The sequence below is a fragment of the Uloborus diversus genome, chromosome 3 (assembly GCF_026930045.1).
Source record: "Uloborus diversus isolate 005 chromosome 3, Udiv.v.3.1, whole genome shotgun sequence".
Classification (NCBI taxonomy): domain Eukaryota; kingdom Metazoa; phylum Arthropoda; class Arachnida; order Araneae; family Uloboridae; genus Uloborus; species Uloborus diversus.
In genome coordinates, this window is record NC_072733.1 from 22,092,185 (window position 1) to 22,112,867 (window position 20,683).

General features: G+C 34.9%; 1 protein-coding gene across 3 annotated transcripts in view; it reads left to right on the plus strand.

Moving 5' to 3' along the window:
- LOC129218602 (uncharacterized) overlaps positions 1-20,683 on the plus strand; it is a 61,049-nt gene that overhangs the window by 33,215 nt on the left and 7,151 nt on the right. For all 3 annotated transcript variants that reach the window (XM_054852921.1, XM_054852922.1, XM_054852920.1), the window contains exons 7-8: positions 755-916; positions 14,047-14,273. In XM_054852921.1, coding sequence (XP_054708896.1) covers positions 755-916; positions 14,047-14,273 — 389 coding nt within the window. The remainder of the gene's footprint in view (positions 1-754; positions 917-14,046; positions 14,274-20,683) is intronic.

Genomic DNA, 20,683 nt, shown 5'->3' on the forward strand with positions numbered 1-20,683 from the left:
AAATATACATATGTAAAAGCTAAAAACGAACAATAACACGATCAAAAGTTTTAAAAGCATTTAATGACTGTTAAAAAAATAGTGAAAAGACCCGCGGATAATCCGAGCCGCGGATAACCCGACCGCCGATAATCGGGATATTACTGTATTTAGTAAATAATTTATTTCTCTTATTTTAAGTCAAATATTTATGATGAGCACTGGTGGCAGCCTTTATTTTATTTTTTTCACTCTTGTGTAATCTTGTTTTCTCAGTAATCTGTGTGTCTATCGAATACATTTTTCATCAATTCAAATTCAGTTTCATTTGTATTTAAAATAAATAATTTATGTAATAAAAAAGGCATTTTGATCACCAATGTTTATAGTGAAGGTAATTTGGTACTTTGGGATACACAAGATTTAAAATATTTAATATTTATTGTTAGTGTCAAATTAATGGACTAAAATTACTTTCTTGTTGAAAATTACTTTCAAATAAATATTAATTAAATAACTATTTGCAAGGGTGAGATGCTGTGAATCCTCTTGCCTTTATTCTCTTTCCTAATATTATTTCCAGTATATTTTCTAGCAAATTTCCTTATGCTTAGTTATTTTTTTAAATTAGTATACAGTTTGTATCATGTTGTATGCAATTTTAATATTGTAAGAGAAAAAAATTTTAGTGCTGGACTTGCCTTTCATTTAAAATGTCAAATTGTAGAATTATTAAAGTGCAGATTTGAATAGAAACCAATAATGCTTTTTTTAGATGTTTTCTTCCATGCTTCCATGGCCTGATCTTGCTCCTGTAATAGAACATTTGAGTACATTGCAGCGCAATGTTTTCAAATCATACCCTAGAAACATATGGGGATCTCAGGATAGTTCGTTTTGTTACCTCAGAGTTCGCACTCATCTTGAATTGTTTAAAGTAAGTTTCTCCATTTGATATTTAAATTTGTCCTACCCTCCTTAGCAAGAAGAGTTCCATCAATGTGTTTTTGTAACAATTTTTTTCTTTAATTATCACATACTGCACTTACTTTTTAGGTAATATAAACAAATTATACACATATCTATGCAGAGATGAGATGACAAATTTAGCACTTCTATAATTCTTTCATTGTGATCAACGTCTGTTAAAGTACTTTTTGATACTGAGGTGTTGGCTACTGAAGTTCCCTGCAAGTTGGGATTGATTGTTTTGTAGGCAAGATGAATTTTTCTTGGTTATGATTGGCATTTTTTGACTTTACAATGTAAGGAATTACTCAACCAGAGTAAGTTATTTTTTCTTCCATTTATCATTTGCAAAATACAATTTGTAATGCAAAAAAAAAAAATTTTGATTTAGGACGGTATTGAAAAACAGACTCAAAACAACAATGGCATCACCTTACCCTACTCGGGTAAGGTGATAATTGGCTAGACAGGTCATGTGGCTAGTAGCTTGCTTGTTTATCGCCTTATCTTACACATTTTTGAGTACCTATTCTATTTAAGGAAAACTCGGAACATCAACATTTATGCAGATAAAGATTTTCAAGCTTTTTATTGTACTAATGCTGATAAAACAAAAATATATATAATAATAATGCAAAAGCTATTAATTTTCCAACTTTCTCAGAGTTTCCTCCAAACCCAATCAAGTTAGCACGACTACCTCCATAGCTTATCAACTCCTCAAATGATCTCTCATAGCCATCAGCTTCCTTGTCTCTCCCTCTGCAGCTCCCAACCTGCTCAGCTCTTTCTCAACTTCAGATAGCCTACAAGAACCACCAGAATGCAAAGGAACAGGCTGCTCCTTAACACTATTCTCCAGACTTGATTTTGTCTGAAACACTACCTCGAAAGCCTTTTAATTTCTCAACTGTTCTTCCTAACCATAAAATTCCTCGACTCTTTTTCCTTAGCTTCTCATTTATTTACTTAGCTTTTTCCCCATTTTCAGATGACCATCAAAAAACAATCAGGAAACAAAGGAGAAAGCTTGTTTCTTACCATAATTTAAGTCTTAGTTTTTTTTTATGAATAGACAATTATGTTATGTTTTTCATTCTTGACAATTCTATTTCTTTCAACTGGTTAGAATTAAACTGTCACATGTAGTTTTTGGAACAAAACCAAAAGTGAAGACATTCTTTATTGTAAGAGTGAAGGCTTTCACGGCCGGTGTCAATATTATGAAAGGATTTTTCCGGGCTGTTGTGCCGTGGTCTGAGTGTATATTCTCCAAACGTTTCGGCTGCATCTGCGGCAGCCATCCTCAGTGGTTCCGAGTTCGTAACTTCCAGGGAAGAGACTTCTTGGCAACTGATGCAAGTGTCGAAGTGCTGTCAACATTTATAGGGCCTGGGTCCTCTTGGTTCTGGACTGGGATTGGCTGGTGAACGTCTGTCTTCATCGCTTCCTGATTGGAGCTTAGGCTCTCCTTTTCCTGCTCGGGGATTGGCTGCTGGGGATTCAGCTGAAGGTCCGTCCTTGTTTCTAATTGGCTGGAGGTTCTTGTTGTTTTGATCCTTTTCAGTATGGGATGCCAGAGCTTGTTTATCTTTATTCCTTCTTTTTTGTTGAAATTATTTGGATGTTTGAATATCTCGATGGCTTCTCTGTTCAATCTCGCATAATAATGGCAAGTCCTTGAAAGTATTTTTGTCTCTTTGAATTTGATGTCATGGTTCCCCTCACTAAAAGTGTGTTCTGCGACTGCTGACTTCTGAGTGTGGCCTAGTCGGCAATTTCTTTGATGTTCTTTGATTCTAGTGTTGACGCTTCTCTTAGTAGTTCCAATATAGGTAGATCCGCAGGAACAGGGAATCTTGTAAACACCTGCGGCGGACAAGGGATCTCTTGCATCTTTCACAGATCGTAATAAGTCGCTGGTTCGGTGGGTGGGTTTGAAAACAGTCTTGATATTGTGGCGTCGCAGAAGTCTTTCGATTCTATCAGTGACGTCCTCAACGTAGGGGAGGTAGGCTGTGGACTTGATCGGATCTTCTTTAAGTGGCTGTTTTTTTATTTTGGGGTGGAAGGCTCTTTTGATCTCTTGCTTTGAAAAACCGTTGGCTTGGAAAACATTTGTGAGGTGGGAAATTTCATGCTCGATAGCAGTCGGTTCGCAGATTCTGTTGGCTCTCACGAATAAAGTTTTCATTACACCTCTCTTCTGTCGAGGATGGTGATTAGAGTCCTTGTGTAGATAGCGATCAGTATGTGTAGGTTTGCGATAAACACGATGGCCTAGGGATCCGTCATCTCTGCGACTGACCAAGACATCCAGGAAAGGCAACTTCCCGTCGTTTTCGGTTTCTATCGTAAATTGGATATTCTCATGTTGGCTGTTTATGTGAGTCAAAAATCGGTGAAGTTCGTCTTTTCCATGGCCCCATATCACGAAAGTGTCGTCGACGTATCTGAGCCAGCAAGTCGGTTGTTTTTCCGCAGTGCTGAGAGCAACTTCTTCAAATTTCTCCATGTAGAAGTTGGCAATTACAGGGCTCAATGGACTCCCCATGGCTACACTGTCAATCTGCTCATAGATGTCATTGTTCCACTGGAAATACGTGGTCGTTAGGACATGCTGGAACAAATCAGCGATATCTGGTGAAAATATTTCCCGTACGTTCTCCATGGCTTCCTTGATTGGAACTCTCGTAAAGAGAGAAACGACGTCGAAGCTTACCAAGATATCTGTTGACTGGAGACTGTAGGTTTTGAGCTTCTCTATGAAGTGGGACGAATCTCTAACAAAAGATTCCGTTGCCCCGACATGGGGTTTCAGCAAACTGGCAAGATGTTTAGAGAGGAGGTGAGTAGGAGAGTTTATGGCACTGACAATAGGTCTCAACGGCAACTCTTCTTTGTGGATTTTTGGCAATCCATATAATCTGGGGATGAGCGCTTCAGATGATGAAATTGTCTCCTTTGTTTTCTCAGGTAGTGTTGATTTCATAATTAGTGGGTTGGTCTTCTTCAGGATCCTGGATGTAGGGTCACAACGGAGTTTTACGTAGATCGTAGGGTCCAACAGGTCCCTAATCTTTCTTCGGTAGTCTTCGGTGTTGAGAACAGTCGTAGCGTTTGCCAACTCAGAACCACTGAGGATGGCTGCCGCAGATGCAGCCGAAACGTTTTGAGAATATACACTCAGACCACGGCACAACAGCCCGGAAAAATCCTTTCATAATATTGACAACGGCCGTGAAAGCCTTCACTCTTACATTGACAACCTCTACGGGGAGGAAACCTACCATTCAATACGCAGTGTCGAAGTGTTGCGAAAGAAGAAATTACAACTGCTTAGCTCCCTTACATTTCTACTTCGGTGCCGAGACTCTGGGACTATTCCTAAGTTTCTACAACAGAAGCGTCTCATCCGCTCTGCTCAAGCCCATCGCATCTACAACCGAACGGAGAAAGCTCTGCTACGTGAACGAATCCATGATATTCGCAAAGACCTCGCCAAAACAAGTACATCGTTGTTACGGTTGCATCTCAGCATAGCCAATTCCATCAGGCCTGCAGACTGGGACACTGTTGATCGTCTCACTTTCAGTTCCGCTGAGAGGAAAATGGAATGTGTGTCAGCCCGACAAAAGAGTAAATTCAATACTCTGAACAACACCCAAGCCATTAGACCTGCCCTAGACATTTCCCGAGTGGTTGTAAACAAATCTAACCGAGTCTTGACAACCGCTGAAACGTCAATTTTGGCCAAAGGCGGCAACTTTGCTATCAGCATGAACTCCATTCCGACGGAGGACATTATTGCCAACATCGAATCAAGCCTAAGACAACTACCGCAAGCAGAGGCTGAAGAAATTCGGAGAGAAGCGGCCCGCATCCTGCACAAAGCCAAGCCACCAAGAAGTAATGTCAGCAATGCAGAGAGAAAAGCCATAAAAAGTCTCAATGAAGACAAATCGATTGTTATCCTACCGGCAGACAAAGGCAACGCTACGACTGTTCTCAACACCGAAGACTACCGAAGAAAGATTAGGGACCTGTTGGACCCTACGATCTACGTAAAACTCCGTTGTGACCCTACATCCAGGATCCTGAAGAAGACCAACTCACTAATTATGAAATCAACACTACCTGAGAAAACAAAGGAGACAATTTCATCATCTGAAGCGCTCATCCCCAGATTATATGGATTGCCAAAAATCCACAAAGAAGAGTTGCCGTTGAGACCTATTGTCAGTGCCATAAACTCTCCTACTCACCTCCTCTCTAAACATCTTGCCAGTTTGCTGAAACCCCATGTCGGGGCAACGGAATCTTTTGTTAGAGATTCGTCCCACTTCATAGAGAAGCTCAAAACCTACAGTCTCCAGTCAACAGATATCTTGGTAAGCTTCGACGTCGTTTCTCTCTTTACGAGAGTTCCAATCAAGGAAGCCATGGAGAACGTACGGGAAATATTTTCACCAGATATCGCTGATTTGTTCCAGCATGTCCTAACGACCACGTATTTCCAGTGGAACAATGACATCTATGAGCAGATTGACGGTGTAGCCATGGGGAGTCCATTGAGCCCTGTAATTGCCAACTTCTACATGGAGAAATTTGAAGAAGTTGCTCTCAGCACTGCGGAAAAACAACCGACTTGCTGGCTCAGATACGTCGACGACACTTTCGTGATATGGAGCCATGGAAAAGACGAACTTCACCGATTTTTGACTCACATAAACAGCCAACATGAGAATATCCAATTTACGATGGAAACCGAAAACGACGGGAAGTTGCCTTTCCTGGATGTCTTGGTCAGTCGCAGAGATGACGGATCCCTAGGCCATCGTGTTTATCGCAAACCTACACATACTGATCGCTATCTACACAAGGACTCTAATCACCATCCTCGACAGAAGAGAGGTGTAATGAAAACTTTATTCGTGAGAGCCAACAGAATCTGCGAACCGACTGCTATCGAGCATGAAATTTCCCACCTCACAAATGTTTTCCAAGCCAACGGTTTTTCAAAGCAGGAGATCAAAAGAGCCTTCCACCCCAAAATAAAAAAAACAGCCACTTAAAGAAGATCCGATCAAGTCCACAGCCTACCTCCCCTACGTTGAGGACGTCACTGATAGAATCGAAAGACTTCTGCGACGCCACAATATCAAGACTGTTTTCAAACCCACCCACCGAACCAGCGACTTATTACGATCTGTGAAAGATGCAAGAGCAGGGTGGCGACAGATCAGGGAAATCAGGGAGATCAGGGAAAAGTCAGGGAACTTTATTAATCAGGGAAATATCAGGGAATTTTGAAAAAAATAACAAAAAATCAGGGAAAATTGATTTTATGAAGAAAAAAAAATTTTTTTTTTAAATTAAGTACTCCAATTCCCTACGCATTTTCCGCCAATTATCTGTTCAAAAAAAGTAAAATTAATGAGGTGCGATTATACACTGCCGCATATTTGTGCATCTTTTTTCCTCAACGTCAAAGTATTGAATCTTGCTTATTAACCACAGAATGCACTTCCTAAGATTGCTTCTGTGTCTGTTAGGTTGTTTATTTTACCTTAGCTTGAAATTTCCTTTTACGCTCTCAATGCTACGTAAAATAAACAACCATACAGGCAAAGAGGAAGCCTTCATTAATGTCTTAGCTCCGTTGCCTTTATTCCATTGTCTCGAAATAATTAAGTTCTGTAATCACAATTTCAAGAAGAAATCTTTGATTTTTGAATTAAAACTATAAAAAAACTTAAAAGTTATTACTTCTTTGGGTTTTGAATTTAATTGCTAAAACTGAACTTTCAATAAAAAAAACTTTTTTTTTTTTTTTTGCCGTTATACTATTTGTTGTCACCGCAGATTATAAAGGTTTTCTTTTCTTCAGACTTAGGTATTTTTTAAATTTTATAACCAAGTTGTATTCTTTTATATATTTTGATATTAACTAATTGCTTTTTTTCCCCCCTTGCATTCAAAGTTGTTTGTTACAAAAGCAATCTAAGATTTTTTTTCGCTACATACTGAAATCATTTGAAATAGAGTTAACTTGTGAACTTAAGTAAATATCTTTATTTTTTTATTGTTAAAATGTTGTATTCATTCATTAAAATCTATATTCTTCATTCGAGAAAAGCTCCCTACGAATGGATGTCAAATGATTTCATCTGTTTTGCATAAATATGTCAATTAGTTATATAAGAATAACTACATTACTTCTATTCTTTCACTATTACTTGTTATTCTTGCAACAATTATTATGCTGTTTGAAAACTTAGTTCAAAATAATTTCAATTACTTTTTAGTCCTAAATCACATATGTTTTTAAGAGTAATTTTAATTGTTTCTTAAAATTCTTATGCTAAGTGGTTTCTGGAAGTATTTTTTTTTTTTAATTTTCTATAATCGTTCCATGTATAAAAATTTAATATACTGTTTTGTAGGTTTTTCTTACCTTCCAAAAAAAATTGTCTTTTTTTTAAAACCATTTTATTAAAAAAGTAGCATCTTTTAAAAATATATCTTTAGTTCAACAACTTTACACAAAACGTTTAAAATACTGCATTTAATACAAACATACAATGGATTTCAAGTAGAGCAAAGAAAGAAAACCATTATGATTGGTAACGTAAATCAGGGAAATTTGGTGAACTTAATCAGGGAAAAGTCAGGGAACTTTTTTTCACAGTTCCTGTCGCCACCCTGAAGAGATCCCTTGTCCGCCGCAGGTGTTTACAAGATTCCCTGTTCCTGCGGATCTACCTATATTGGAACTACTAAGAGAAGCGTCAACACTAGAATCAAAGAACATCAAAGAAATTGCCGACTAGGCCACACTCAGAAGTCAGCAGTCGCAGAACACACTTTTAGTGAGGGGAACCATGACATCAAATTCAAAGAGACAAAAATACTTTCAAGGACTTGCCATTATTCTGCGAGATTGAACAGAGAAGCCATCGAGATATTCAAACATCCAAATAATTTCAACAAAAAAGAAGAAGGAATAAAGATAAACAAGCTCTGGCATCCCATACTGAAAAGGATCAAAACAACAAGAACCTCCAGCCAATCAGAAACAAGGACGGACCTTCAGCTGAATCCCCAGCAGCCAATCCCCGAGCAGGAAAAGGAGAGCCTAAGCTCCAATCAGGAAGCGATGAAGACAGACGTTCACCAGCCAATCCCAGTCCAGAACCAAGAGGACCCAGGCCCTATAAATGTTGACAGCACTTCGACACTTGCATCAGTTGCCAAGAAGTCTCTTCCCTGGAAGTTACGAACTCGGAACCACTGAGGATGGCTGCCGCAGATGCAGCCGAAACGTTTGGAGAATATACACTCAGACCACGGCACAACAGCCCGGAAAAATCCTTTCATAATACATTCTTTATTGTCAAAAGCAGCCAAAAATGGTATTTAGAAAAACCTATTTAGTTGTAGATATGATTTTCTTTAATGGGTAGCAACATCATACAAGCTCTCTCCAACTGGAAATCTATTTGCAAGGGAAATAGGTAGACAGCATGCTCTGAACATGTTGTTTAAGGGTTGGGACAGGAGAATGTACTGTCGTACCAACTTAATTTGTTTTTACATATTTTAAAATCATTTTTCTCTCTTAATGTTTACTTATCCAATAAATGAAGTTACGTGACAATAAAAAATGTTTTTCGCGGTTGATGATATATTTTTTACATTTCAAAGTGAGGTAGCCGGAGTTTCATTTCTTTTAGTTGAGCTTAACAATTAACAGAAGATGTAAGTATACATTTCAAAACTTCAATTTAAATCCCAAACCAAAAAAAAAGTAAAACTTATGGTATTATTTCAGTGCAATTTCCTCTGATTACATGTGAATATGTGTATAAAGAGTTCAAAGAGTATTAAATAGTTAAACGCCACTTTTGTGGCTTAATAATTCCCCAAAAATCTAAACATTGCTCCATCTTCCTTTTTACCACATGCCACTTGCTTTGTGCAGGATACTTTGTTTCAAGTTTGATCATAATCAATGCAGTTCTTGTGTGTTTTTGATTTCTGGTGTATCTTAACCCTTTCCGGCGCGGTGGAGGGGGGACCAAAGGGGGGGGGACACCAATTTTAAAAATTTCTTTAAAAAAAAGTTTTTTCTTTAAAACTCCAAAAATCGCTGCATTAGTTGCTTTTATTTCTCTTTAATGCACACAGATGGCAGCACTATTAAATATGACTCTTATTGTTGTTTTAATTTCTTGTTCAAAATACCTCGATTTTCAAGCTCAAATACAATATTTTTTTCAAGATTTTAAAATTTACACCATAAACTAAATTAGTCAACCATTTTCCCTCAGGAATCCTGAGCTAATCAATCATAATTTTGTAAAAGATTAGAGTTCATTTTTGAATGCATAAACAAAGTTTCTTTCCAGGTGTCCCCAAATGTGGACACCGCCCGTCTAGAGCATTGATCTCACTGTTGTGGGTGAAAGATGTAATTTGATACATTTCATAAAAGGGAGACCAAAAGAATCGTCTACAATGGACTTTTGTTTATTTATTTTGGGTTCTTGACCCATAACAGGTGAATTTGAAGGTCCATGCCTGCACACATTTGAGATCTGCTTTTCCTACCAGACAGTTGTACACTTTTTTTATTATCAGCTTTGATATTATTTTTTCTGCAAATGGTATTATAGAGTCGTATTTTTTCATTTAATATTTTATAGCACAAAAGGAAGGCACATAAAGCAAGAACAATGTGCCAAAAATATTTTTAACATTTTAAATTGCTTATTTAGATAATTTTATATAATCTATATGAACTTTCTTGAATTTTACTTCATCTTTATCTTGGAATTTTTATAGTAAAAATATTGAATTTTGTGTTCTAAATATTCTTAATGGCATAAATTATTGAAATAATTAGTAAAAATGCTTAAGAGCTTAAAATATTTGAAATTACTCCAATTGTCATATGTGGTAAGCATAACCACTTCAGAAAACAATTTCTGCTCTAGGCGGGCGGTGGTCACAAACGGGGACACCACCCCAAGATAGAGGGGGTGAATTTAAAAAAATTTTGACTGTAAAATCTGTGTCCAGATAACCAATTTATCCCATCCATTGTGTTTTTTTATTCTATTTCTAAAATTTTAATGACCCGCGCCTGTAAGGGTTAAACGTTTAATTTTTAAAAGGCTCTGGAAATTTTACACTTTGAAAGTTTTAATCCAAAATTCTGGGATATTTAGAGCATATTTTACATAAATCTTCATGGTTTTCATTTATCAGTTATTGAAACTCCCTACTCAACTTTTTTTAATTTTCTTTTTGCATTCCTCTTGCAGCCTGCATTTCTATAGCCGTGTACCAAACACTACTGCTTTTAAGGATGTATTTGATTTTTTAAAAGTAAATTGTACTTAAGTGTTCATTTACTGATCAGACTACCTGATGTTGAAATTTTTGTTTTCTTATTATATTTACAGTTATATTATGAATGTATGTATATATGTCCTAAAATCATTCTTACTAATGCCCTCCCTGCAATTAATGTTCCTATTTAGATATTTGAGTACTCTTTTTTTATTTGTATGTTTAACTTATGAGCTTTGTTCTATTGGTCCCTTATGTAGATGTGTGAGTTTTCTATTTATGAAATGAGTGTATTGTGACTGCATTAATAGTATTGTTTGTTTCAGTTCTCAAATGGCAACTGTTAAATCATTTTATTTCTCTAGAAAAATTCTACTATTCATTATTTTAACTTTGGGTAATAGACACTAAATGATTGATTTTTGCTTTTAATAATTAATGAGTCAGTAATTTTTAAAAAGGAAAAATCAAGTGATTAAAATGTTGATTATTTACGTCCAGATAATAAATTCTTTGGAAAATTTAAGGACAATTTTCAACATATGCACAGCTCAAAACAAGGGATATTTTTAGTATTGTGTAAAAAAGAGTATTTTTGTGGATAAAATAGAAGAGAAGGGTCACAAATGCAAATTTTTCTCAATTTCTAACTTTGCTGTATGCAAAATTTGAGTTTTATGTTGAAGACGACTCTGCAATGGCAGCAAATGAGATCTCACTCTCAACCTAATGTACGCAAAAAAGAATGATCGACATTCAGTAAGCATGCTGTTTAGATGAGAGCAATGTCTCAACGGAGTCATTTAGCAGGATCAGAAGCTTCCAGAGTTGTTTGCAGGCTAGAGGGGGACAAAACACAAAGCCATTGGAGCTTCACAAAATTGATTTCTAGGATCTGCAACCAGTTTTTAGAGACTGTAGATGCAGGACAAAGATCAGGACAAGATTGTAGACACACAACAACTCTCAATGAAGACCGTCATTAAGCTTTCATGTCCAGAAGGTATTAAAGTATGCCACTTTACTATAACAACACCTTTGCTCAGCTACTTGCACCACAGTTTTGACACAAACTGTTCGAAATCACCTTCATGCTGTAGGAATGTGCTTGTCGACCAATGGTCGAACCAAAATGTCACATTAACTGCACGGTTATCCGTGGGAAGTAGAAAAAAGTGCATGTGAAATGGAAACAAAATGAGTGGAACAATATTCTATTCTCTGAAGAGTCCCGTTTTCCCCCTTCATCCTGAAAATAGGTATATTTTCATCTGAAGGGAATGTAGCACAAGAAGCAATCCAGCGTACAGGCAAGAAAGTGTCAAATTTGGTGGTGAAGGTGTGATGGTATATGCTTGCATCTCTATTGATAGGCGCACTAATCTGCATGTCTCCGAGATGGAACTCTGACCAGTTGTCGATAAAGGGATGAGATCTTCAGACAAGCTTCAGGTCCATTACGCTGCAGCAATTTGGAGACTTCATGTTAATAGACGACAATTAGATGCCACATCAAGCAAACTTGGTGAATGGTTTCGTTTTGGAGGAAGGAATCATACAAATGGAATCACCAGCTTATTCTCCAGATATGAACCCAATAGAGTAGGCAGATGAGTTGTTGGATGCCTACCACCTCCACAAACCCTCCCAAGAACTATAAAATGCTAGTTAGGAGGAGTTGGCCCGAATACCCCAGCCCCTCATCAATAGTCAGATTTGATTCCATGCCTCAAAGGTGTTCTACATGGTTGGTCGTCCGAAGAAACCATTCCCCCTACCAATAGCAATTTTCTTTAGTCCGATTACAGAATTGCATTATTCAGACTGCAGTTCCAAAAAATTGGGGCCACATAAATATCCCTGCCTAACATCACAACAAAGGGTCAAAAAGTGCATTTCTGGAACTTCAATACCAACGCAATTCTGGGGGAGAATTCGGAACCCCTTGCTTTCACCTAATGCCATTAAAAGCCTAATATTGCATTTTTAGAACTTCAATTCTGAAAATTTTCAGGGGAGTCCAAATCCCATAGCCTCATGTCAGATTGTCTGCCGAAAAGATGGTCAACAATAGCGTTTGTGGTGCACAGAGGATGTGGACTTGAAGACAGCGATGTGTCCGTGGCCGGGTTTGATCCACTGAATTATGTGATGCTAACCCAGTACTTTACTGCTGAACCAAAAAGACCTCAAGGCACGGGGGATAAAGTTGGGTTAGTTGTTTTTTGAATGTAGTCTGCATTGCTCTCCCCTAAATGATACCACTGGGCAGCGAGAGAGCGATGCTTAGGACAGATGGGGCATCAAGAAACCAGGTGTTCTGGAATAAGCAAATAGTTTTCAGTTGCAGCTTGTTGCCATCAATGTGGAGGCCTATTGCTACATTACATAATGTCATCTGTTAAGTGGCCAGGTCACTAATATGTGACTTACGTATGTGGAAGCAGAGTGAGCGAAGCGTGTCGGTGAAGATGTCTGATCCACAGACCTTTGTGATGCTGATCCAGTACTTTACTGCTGAGCCAAAATGATCTAAGCGCTGGAGAGCGAAGTTGGGTTAAGTGCTCTCTGAATGTACGCCAGATGTTTTTAGGACTTAAATTTCGAAACATTACCGGAGAAGAGCCCTCAAGTCCTTCTATATACCCCTACCTACCAAAATCATCGAAAATCGTCTAAAGGTGCATTTTCGGCACCTAACGTTCCCATAGTTGGACCAAAATTGCACTTAAAGACTCCATTTCCAAAAATTTTTTAAGGAAAAGCCCTCGAACCGTCCTTTCCTAAGCATCATTAAAGATCCTTTAAAATAGTATTCCAAAAATTCCAATATCAAAATGTAACTGAATCCCTTCTCCATTCACGTGACCAACAATCACATTGTAGAAGCTTCAATTTCGAAACATTTCTGAAGAAGAGCTTCAATATCTCCTTTTCTCCTTATACCATGAAATATCGTCAAAAATTGTGTTTTTAGAATAAATAAATTTTGGGGGGGGGGAGCCCAGTGCCGGACCTTCGATTTTTCCGAGACGTGCAAAAACTTGATACCAAAGTGGACCCGTTTCTTTATTTTAATGTTTTAACTTTTCATTCTTTTTTCTCAAAGCACTCATAACATTCAATGAAACTCTTTTAACTAAATTTTTTAAATAATAATAATAACAATGATAAAAGACATATTTCAGTTTTTAAACTTTTTAAAAATATTTAAGTCACCCCCCCCCCCCCCCATCTAAAATTCATTAGTCATTTGCTCCTTCCAAGAGGATCGATCGGATTCGCCACTGGCAATAGCTAAAAAATATCAATAACACTCGCATACATTTGTACTATAGCTAAAAATAAAAGTGTATGTAAAAAATGCACACGAGAGTTTTTAAAAAATTGCTCATTATTGAAAACGGATTACTATATAAAGCAGTAAGTAGTGCAGATTTTAAAATCAGGTTTCAACTAGTCAGATTTTTATGATCTTGGAAGGTTTGATGTCATTAGAAAAGAGATGAAAGAATGAAATAGGAAAGTATAAATATAGATTTTGCACTTGTTAAGTTGAAATGTAGGCAATTATTCACATTCAGTTAATCATTGCCATTTTTTTTCTTGTAAGTGGGAAAGGCTGCGGATAATCAAGAGTTTACTGTATAAAATATATAACTAGTTTTGTGTATTTCCTACTTCTGATACTTTTAAACTATAAATTATTATTGTATTTCACATGTTTTCCTTTCATTTTAGAAAGAATGTTTAAGACTGTGCAATCAGTTTATGGAAAGTCAGCACTGGCCTACATTTTTTGAATTTGTCTTTGTTGCTTTGAAACTTAGCATTAAGCTTCCAAACTGGGAAAATGTAGCACATAATAAAATCAAGATGACCTGCCTTAAATATCTAGTTTCCCACTTTGTTGATGCTTTGAACAAAGCTGATCTTGAACATGATGCATTATGTGAAATTGCGGAAAGGTAATTTGTCAACACTTAAAGTTGCTTTGACTGTTTAGTTGATATTTACTTTATTTCTAGTTGCTAAAAATTAGTGCTAAATTTGATTCCAATTTGTAAAACAACGATTCTAGGTAATTTTTAAAAAATGTTAATTTTTAGAAACTGAGCAATATTTTTTGTAAAGATGAAACAATAAGGGTGTTTCTTTAAAAAATTCATTCATTTGCCTGTATTATACAAAAAGATCAATTTACTACTATGGATGTAGAAACGTTTGCTGTTTGACACCTGAAATAGCATCAGTATTTTTTTGGAGGCTCTCAGTTTGACTAGATTTTTTATCTCCAAAAGCCTTACCATGCTGACAAACATATAAAATCAAAAGAATTATGCTTGCATTGCAGGGCAGCAGTGTTGAGTTGCTAGCAGATAACAATAGCTGAACAACATAAAAGAAACATGCACATGCCCACACAAAAAAAAAGAAAGAAAAAAAACTGACTTATAAAGGGTTATAGAAGAGAAAGGATTAAAAATAAATTCTGCTCATCACCTGTATCCTGACACTGTAGGCATAATTTAAAGAGCTCATCAAGTATGTTGTTAACTAAGTGCATTATGTTGCCAATCTATGAAAGTTTATTCACTATAAACTGAACAAGTAAGCATAAGTTTTACGTTTAAAAAGCCACATATTGCAAACATCTGCTCACTCTAACAGTCTTTCATATTTACACCTTAATTCAAAGCTTTGAAAAGAAAAAAAAATATGCAGTTAAAAAGTAGTACTAATTACAGTGAAACCGATCTAAGTTGACGACTCGGGGTGCAGTACTTTGGCGGTCAACTTAGACAGGTGGTCAACTTATAAAGGGCGATAGTATTTTTTTTTTTTTTTTTTTGTCATTTCTTGCACCATGTATTCATTTTTTGCGCAATTAACCCTTACTCTTTTTGTTCAACTCACTTCATTGTTTAACACTATTGAAAGTGAGACAATTTAAAATACTATTCAAATAATTTTGTTCGTTTTTCCTTGTTTTTAACTATATTAGAAACTTTAGTTTTAGAAATTCCATATATGCCAGCCAATATTCTCTGGCTTTTTCCATTTTCAGTTAATTTTAATATTTCATACTTTTTATTAATCTCAAGTTCAGCTAACTTTCTTTTGAAGTCTTTTTATGTAAAACTAATAGCACAAAAAGCAACAAGCTCAACTCTCCTAGTTCATAAAGGCAAAATCAAAATGTCCTATCTCTTAATCTCTTGCACCAGAAACATGTAACTTTATTCATTAGCAAGCCCAGATCTGCGGACCTGCAGTGCGAGAGGCCTGCATCCTTAAAGGGGCTAACGGCCCTAGAAATTGAAGAAAAAATAGAAAAAAAACCTAGCATTAAGGCTTATTCACTTTACTAATCGACACTGCTGGCCACTAGAGAGGGACCCTACATATTTTGTTACAGGAGAATCAAAATATATAGATTTGGGCCTGCTCTGTTTAGCACAATTCCTGTGTCACAACATATTGCAACTGAAAGGAAAGACTTCGAACTTTTCTACTGACACCTATTTTCATTGAACAGAGAACAAAAAGCTATCTCAAATAGAACAACAAATGAAAAACAAGTTTGGAGAATAAAGAGCAGCATTAAGCTTTATGCTGCTGTTTAGTTAGTAAAATGCTGTTCTGTCATCAAAGCATTAAAAACATTCTTGGAAAGCTGTGAAAAAAATAATAATAATAACTAAAAGTAAATAAATAATAAAATAAAATAATTTGCTGAAGAAAGTTAAAAAAAATAAACCAAGTGGTCAACTTACAAAGGGCTTTTTACAATACTCCAAACCAAATTTGGCGAACATTAGTGGTTAAGATAGACAGGTGGTCAAGATAGAGAGGTGGTCAAGTTACGGAGGTTTTCCTTCATTATATAAGATAGGACTAATTCCGTTCCTGACAAAAGCAGTCAACATAGACAGGTGGTCAACTTTACAGGTTTTACTGTACCTTTAAAAATATGCGTGCTATGCAGTGATGTAAAATACCTGTGTATTCATTTTTGAAGGTATATACCCATGCAAATACCCCACGATGGGTATTTATCTTTCAGTGTACTCTATTCGAACAAAACACCTGCATTTGTGTGTAATGATATTGCAATATGTATATTAATATATTGAATGTAAGGAAAAATTTAACATTTGAACTTTTTTTTTACTGAATTTTTAATCTTATAGACGTAAAATAATAAGTCAGGTATGAATATCATAAATGTTATTCTTGCAGTACTTGATTTAAACATCTACCCTTGTATAGTAAGAATATAACTGCCAACTTTAAAAATGAGAACAGTTGTGGTCAATTCAAAAGGAATGAATGTTACTTTTGACTTTTAAATGGGGAAACAGGGTGGCGACAGATCAGGGAAATCAGGGAAAAGTCAGGGAACTTTATTAATCAGGGAAATATCAGGGAATTTTGAAAAAATTACAAAAAATCAGGGAAAATTGATTTTAAGAAGAAAAAAAATTTTTTTTTGCTTTAAAAAATTAAGTGCTCTAATTCCCTACGCACTTTCCGCCAATTATCTGTTCAAAAAAAAAAAAAGTAAAATAAAAATGAGGTGCGATTATACACTGCCACATATTTGTGCATCTTTTTTCCTCAACGTCTAAAGTATTGAATCTTACTTATTAACCACAGTATGAACTTCCTAAGATTGCTTCTGTGTCTGTTAGGTTGTTTATTTTACCTAGCTTGAAACTTCCCTTTACGCTTTCAATGCTACATAAAATAAACAACCATACAGGCAAAGAGGAAGCCTTCATTAATGCCTTAGCTCCTTTGCCTTTATTCAATTGTCTCGAAGTAATTAGCCTACTGTGATCACGATTTCAAGAAGAAATTTTTGGTTTTTGAATTAATACTATAAAAGCTTAAAAGTTATTACTTCTTTGCGTTTTTCATTTAGTTGCTAAAATTGAACTTTCAATAAAAAAAACTTTGTTTTTGCCGTTATACTATTTGTTGTCACCGCAGATTATAAAGGTTTTCTTTTCTTCAAACTTAAGTAATTCGTTAATTTTATAACCAAGTTGTATTCTTTTATATATTTTAAAATTAACTTATTGCTTTTTTCTTCTTTTTTTCTTGCATTTCAAAGTTGTTTATTACAAAAGCAATCTAAGATTTTTTTTCGTTACATACTGAAATCATTTGAAATAGAGTTAACTTGTGTACTTAAGAAAATATCTTAATTTTTTTATTGTTAAAATGCTGTATTCATTCATTAAAACCTATGTTCTTGATTAGAGAAAAACTCCCTATGAATGGATGTCAAATGGTTTCATCTGTTTTACATAAATATTTCAATTAGTTATATAAAAATAACTACATTACTTCTATTCTTTCACTATTACTTGTTATTCTTGCAACAATTATTATACTGTTTGAAAACTTAGTTCAAAATAATTTCAATTACTTTTTAGTTCTATCATAAATACACATATGTTTTTAAGAGTAATTTTAATAGTTTAATTCTTATGCTAAGTGGTTTCTGGGAGTAAAGTTTTTTTTTTTTTTTTTTTTTTAATTATCTCTAATCTTTCCGTTGTAGAAAAATTTAATATCCTGTTTTATAGGGTTTTTTACCCAAAAAAATTGACTTGATATGTTTTTTTTAAACATTTTATTAAGAAAAGTAGCATCTTTTTAAAATATATCTTTAGTTCAATAACTTTACAAAACTTAAAACGTTTAAAATACTGCATTTTATACAAACATACAATGGATTTCAAGTAGAGCAAAGAAAGAAAAAAATTATTATTGGTAACGCAAATCAGGGAAATTTGGTGAACTTAATCAGGGAAATCAGGGAAAAGTCAGGGAACTTTTTTTCACAGTTCCTGTCGCCACCCTGGGGAAGGAAGATAATGGATAGAGTGGGAACCAGAATCAGTAATAGTAAGAATTAAAAGGGGAATTGCAATGCTCTTTCAAAAGTCCTTAAAACCATTGCAGGAACAACCCTGTTTAAAAAAATAACCTAGAAGGGAAAAAGTAAAGGCAAGAAAAATTGCATCAAAATTTAAAATGTATCGTTGTGAAAGTAATAAATAAAACAGACCACAAGTTTTTGTTAACTTTAAGAGAAAACTATGGATGTGTTCAACATTTCGGAGTCAGATTTTGATTTTGAATTATCTGAATTGCACACATTATCTATTTTTAGGCTAAGAAATTCTTCACTTATAAATAATTGCTCATTTTTTTGTGTAATAGCACTTTTCTTTATTTCTAGGTATTATTCCTTTTGTTATGTCTCCCCTTTTGTAATGTAACTGCTTCCAATTGTAGGGATAGATATTTGAGCTTAGCCACTCTGCCAGATTCTATTTTACTTTTTTTTTTCATTGTGAATCTTACTGAAAATGCTGAAATTTGTTTTTGCAGTATATGTAACTGAACATTTAAAATGTTCTAAGCTACCTACTTTACTCTTCACAAACTTCTCCATCATGTACTGGTAAACTCATGCTCTCTTAATTTCCCCACAATCTTATGATGAAAAATTATATAGTGTCAAATTGCTACCTTTGTGCATGAAAAAAGAACAAGAAGTAACAACATCAAATAGCACAAATTGCAGTAATCTGCAATTGTGCTAGTTGACGTTATTTCTTATTTTTATCATATAATATCTTCACCTAAACACTGCTTAATTTCAAATGCTTCTGTCTTTCATAAAACAAACTGTAAACCAGCAAGTAGGTTGGATTGTTTCAAACTATTTCCTTGCATCGTGGGATTGAACTACCCAACACTTTTTTGGACTGCAAGTGGGTCGATTCACAATTTATTTTTTTACAATTTTATCAAAATTTTCAATAAAAAATAGTATGAAATGTATACTGCATATGTATATGTTACGGTAAATGTGGTAAATCTGGTGATTTTGTACAATCCCAAGTGATTGTTCACAATCCCCAATAAAATTGGTAAATGTGATAAATTATTGAATATTTAGCCATTTTATCACATTTACCGGTTAAATTATACAATCCCTGACTTGTAGTGGGGAATGTAATAAAGCCAAAAAAAATTCCAGTTGCTCAGCTACTTGGCTTTTTTAAAAATGACATATAGTATTTCTATGCGGCAAGGGCTTTTTGTCGGATGCACTAGTCTGCGTCTGCGCATTCTACTGTATTTCTGATGTACTGGCAAGACCTTTTTTTCGGGATGTTTGCTTTCTCGCTTTTATAGTTTCTAATAATGGCTGATATGTTTTAGCGTTTCGATTTCAAGTTTTAGTAACTGTCATGAACTTAAAAATAAGTACACAGGTCTTTGTCGACAAAAGAAAACTATGATGATTCATTAATATAGGTGAATTATAGTAAAAACGAAATTAGTGGAAAAAAATTAGTAAAAAATTCTTAGTATCTTAGACTAAAAAGATGTGACGTAACAACAGTTCTGTCAATGTTTAAAAACAATGTTAAAAAATGAGCCCTCAAGAAAAGAGGTACATAAGTAAAATTACCAAAGCAGTTTACATTTTTCATTATAAATTACTATATTGCACCCAAAAAAGTGTTTTATAAAATATCTAATGAAAATGAAGTAAAAAAGTTAATTTTACTCATTTATTTACAGTCGAGTCCCGACTTAAGCGAGGGATGCGTTCCAAGACTCCTCGCGTAAGTCGAAATTCCGGGTTGTGGAAAAATATATGTATACAATTTTTTTTAAAGCACACCAAATTCTTTTACACTTTTATAAACACCCCTTAATATGCTTTAAAGCATTCCTCAACTATACACTACAATTTTTTACATAAAGAACTAAACTTTTACTGAATTTAAAAAATAGAAAACTGTTTTATTCAACCTGAAATACTTTAAGATGCACAAAATAAATTATCAACAGGTGAGAATGGCATAAAATAAAACAACTCCGTATGCACAGTATGTATAGTAATAGTAAAATGCTGCACTATAGTATAGTACTGTAAAGTAGATACAGTAACATATTTATGAGTTAAAAAATGAAGGTAATGGTGTTCTATGATCAGATCGTTATTCTTATGTTATACATTTTTAAATATAGTTGCTTCGCCTTTTCTTTTATAACGTTTCAATTTGTTTCAACAGATCTTCTTCCTGATCTCTTAAATCCATAATACAAGAGCAGCTTCCATTTTCATAATATTTACTTTGCTTGACTGCTCTGCAAGCTTAAATATTGAAAATAAGTTCTTAACCTTTACGAATATATTTTTGTTTTGACTTTCAATTGTATGCATGGAAGAGTCAACCATATTTATTGTCGCACTGCTGTCGACGTTTTGTAGTTAAAGCATCTCGAGAATCTTAGCCTTTTTTTTAATCAGAAACTTTTATTTTCTTCGCATCTTGAC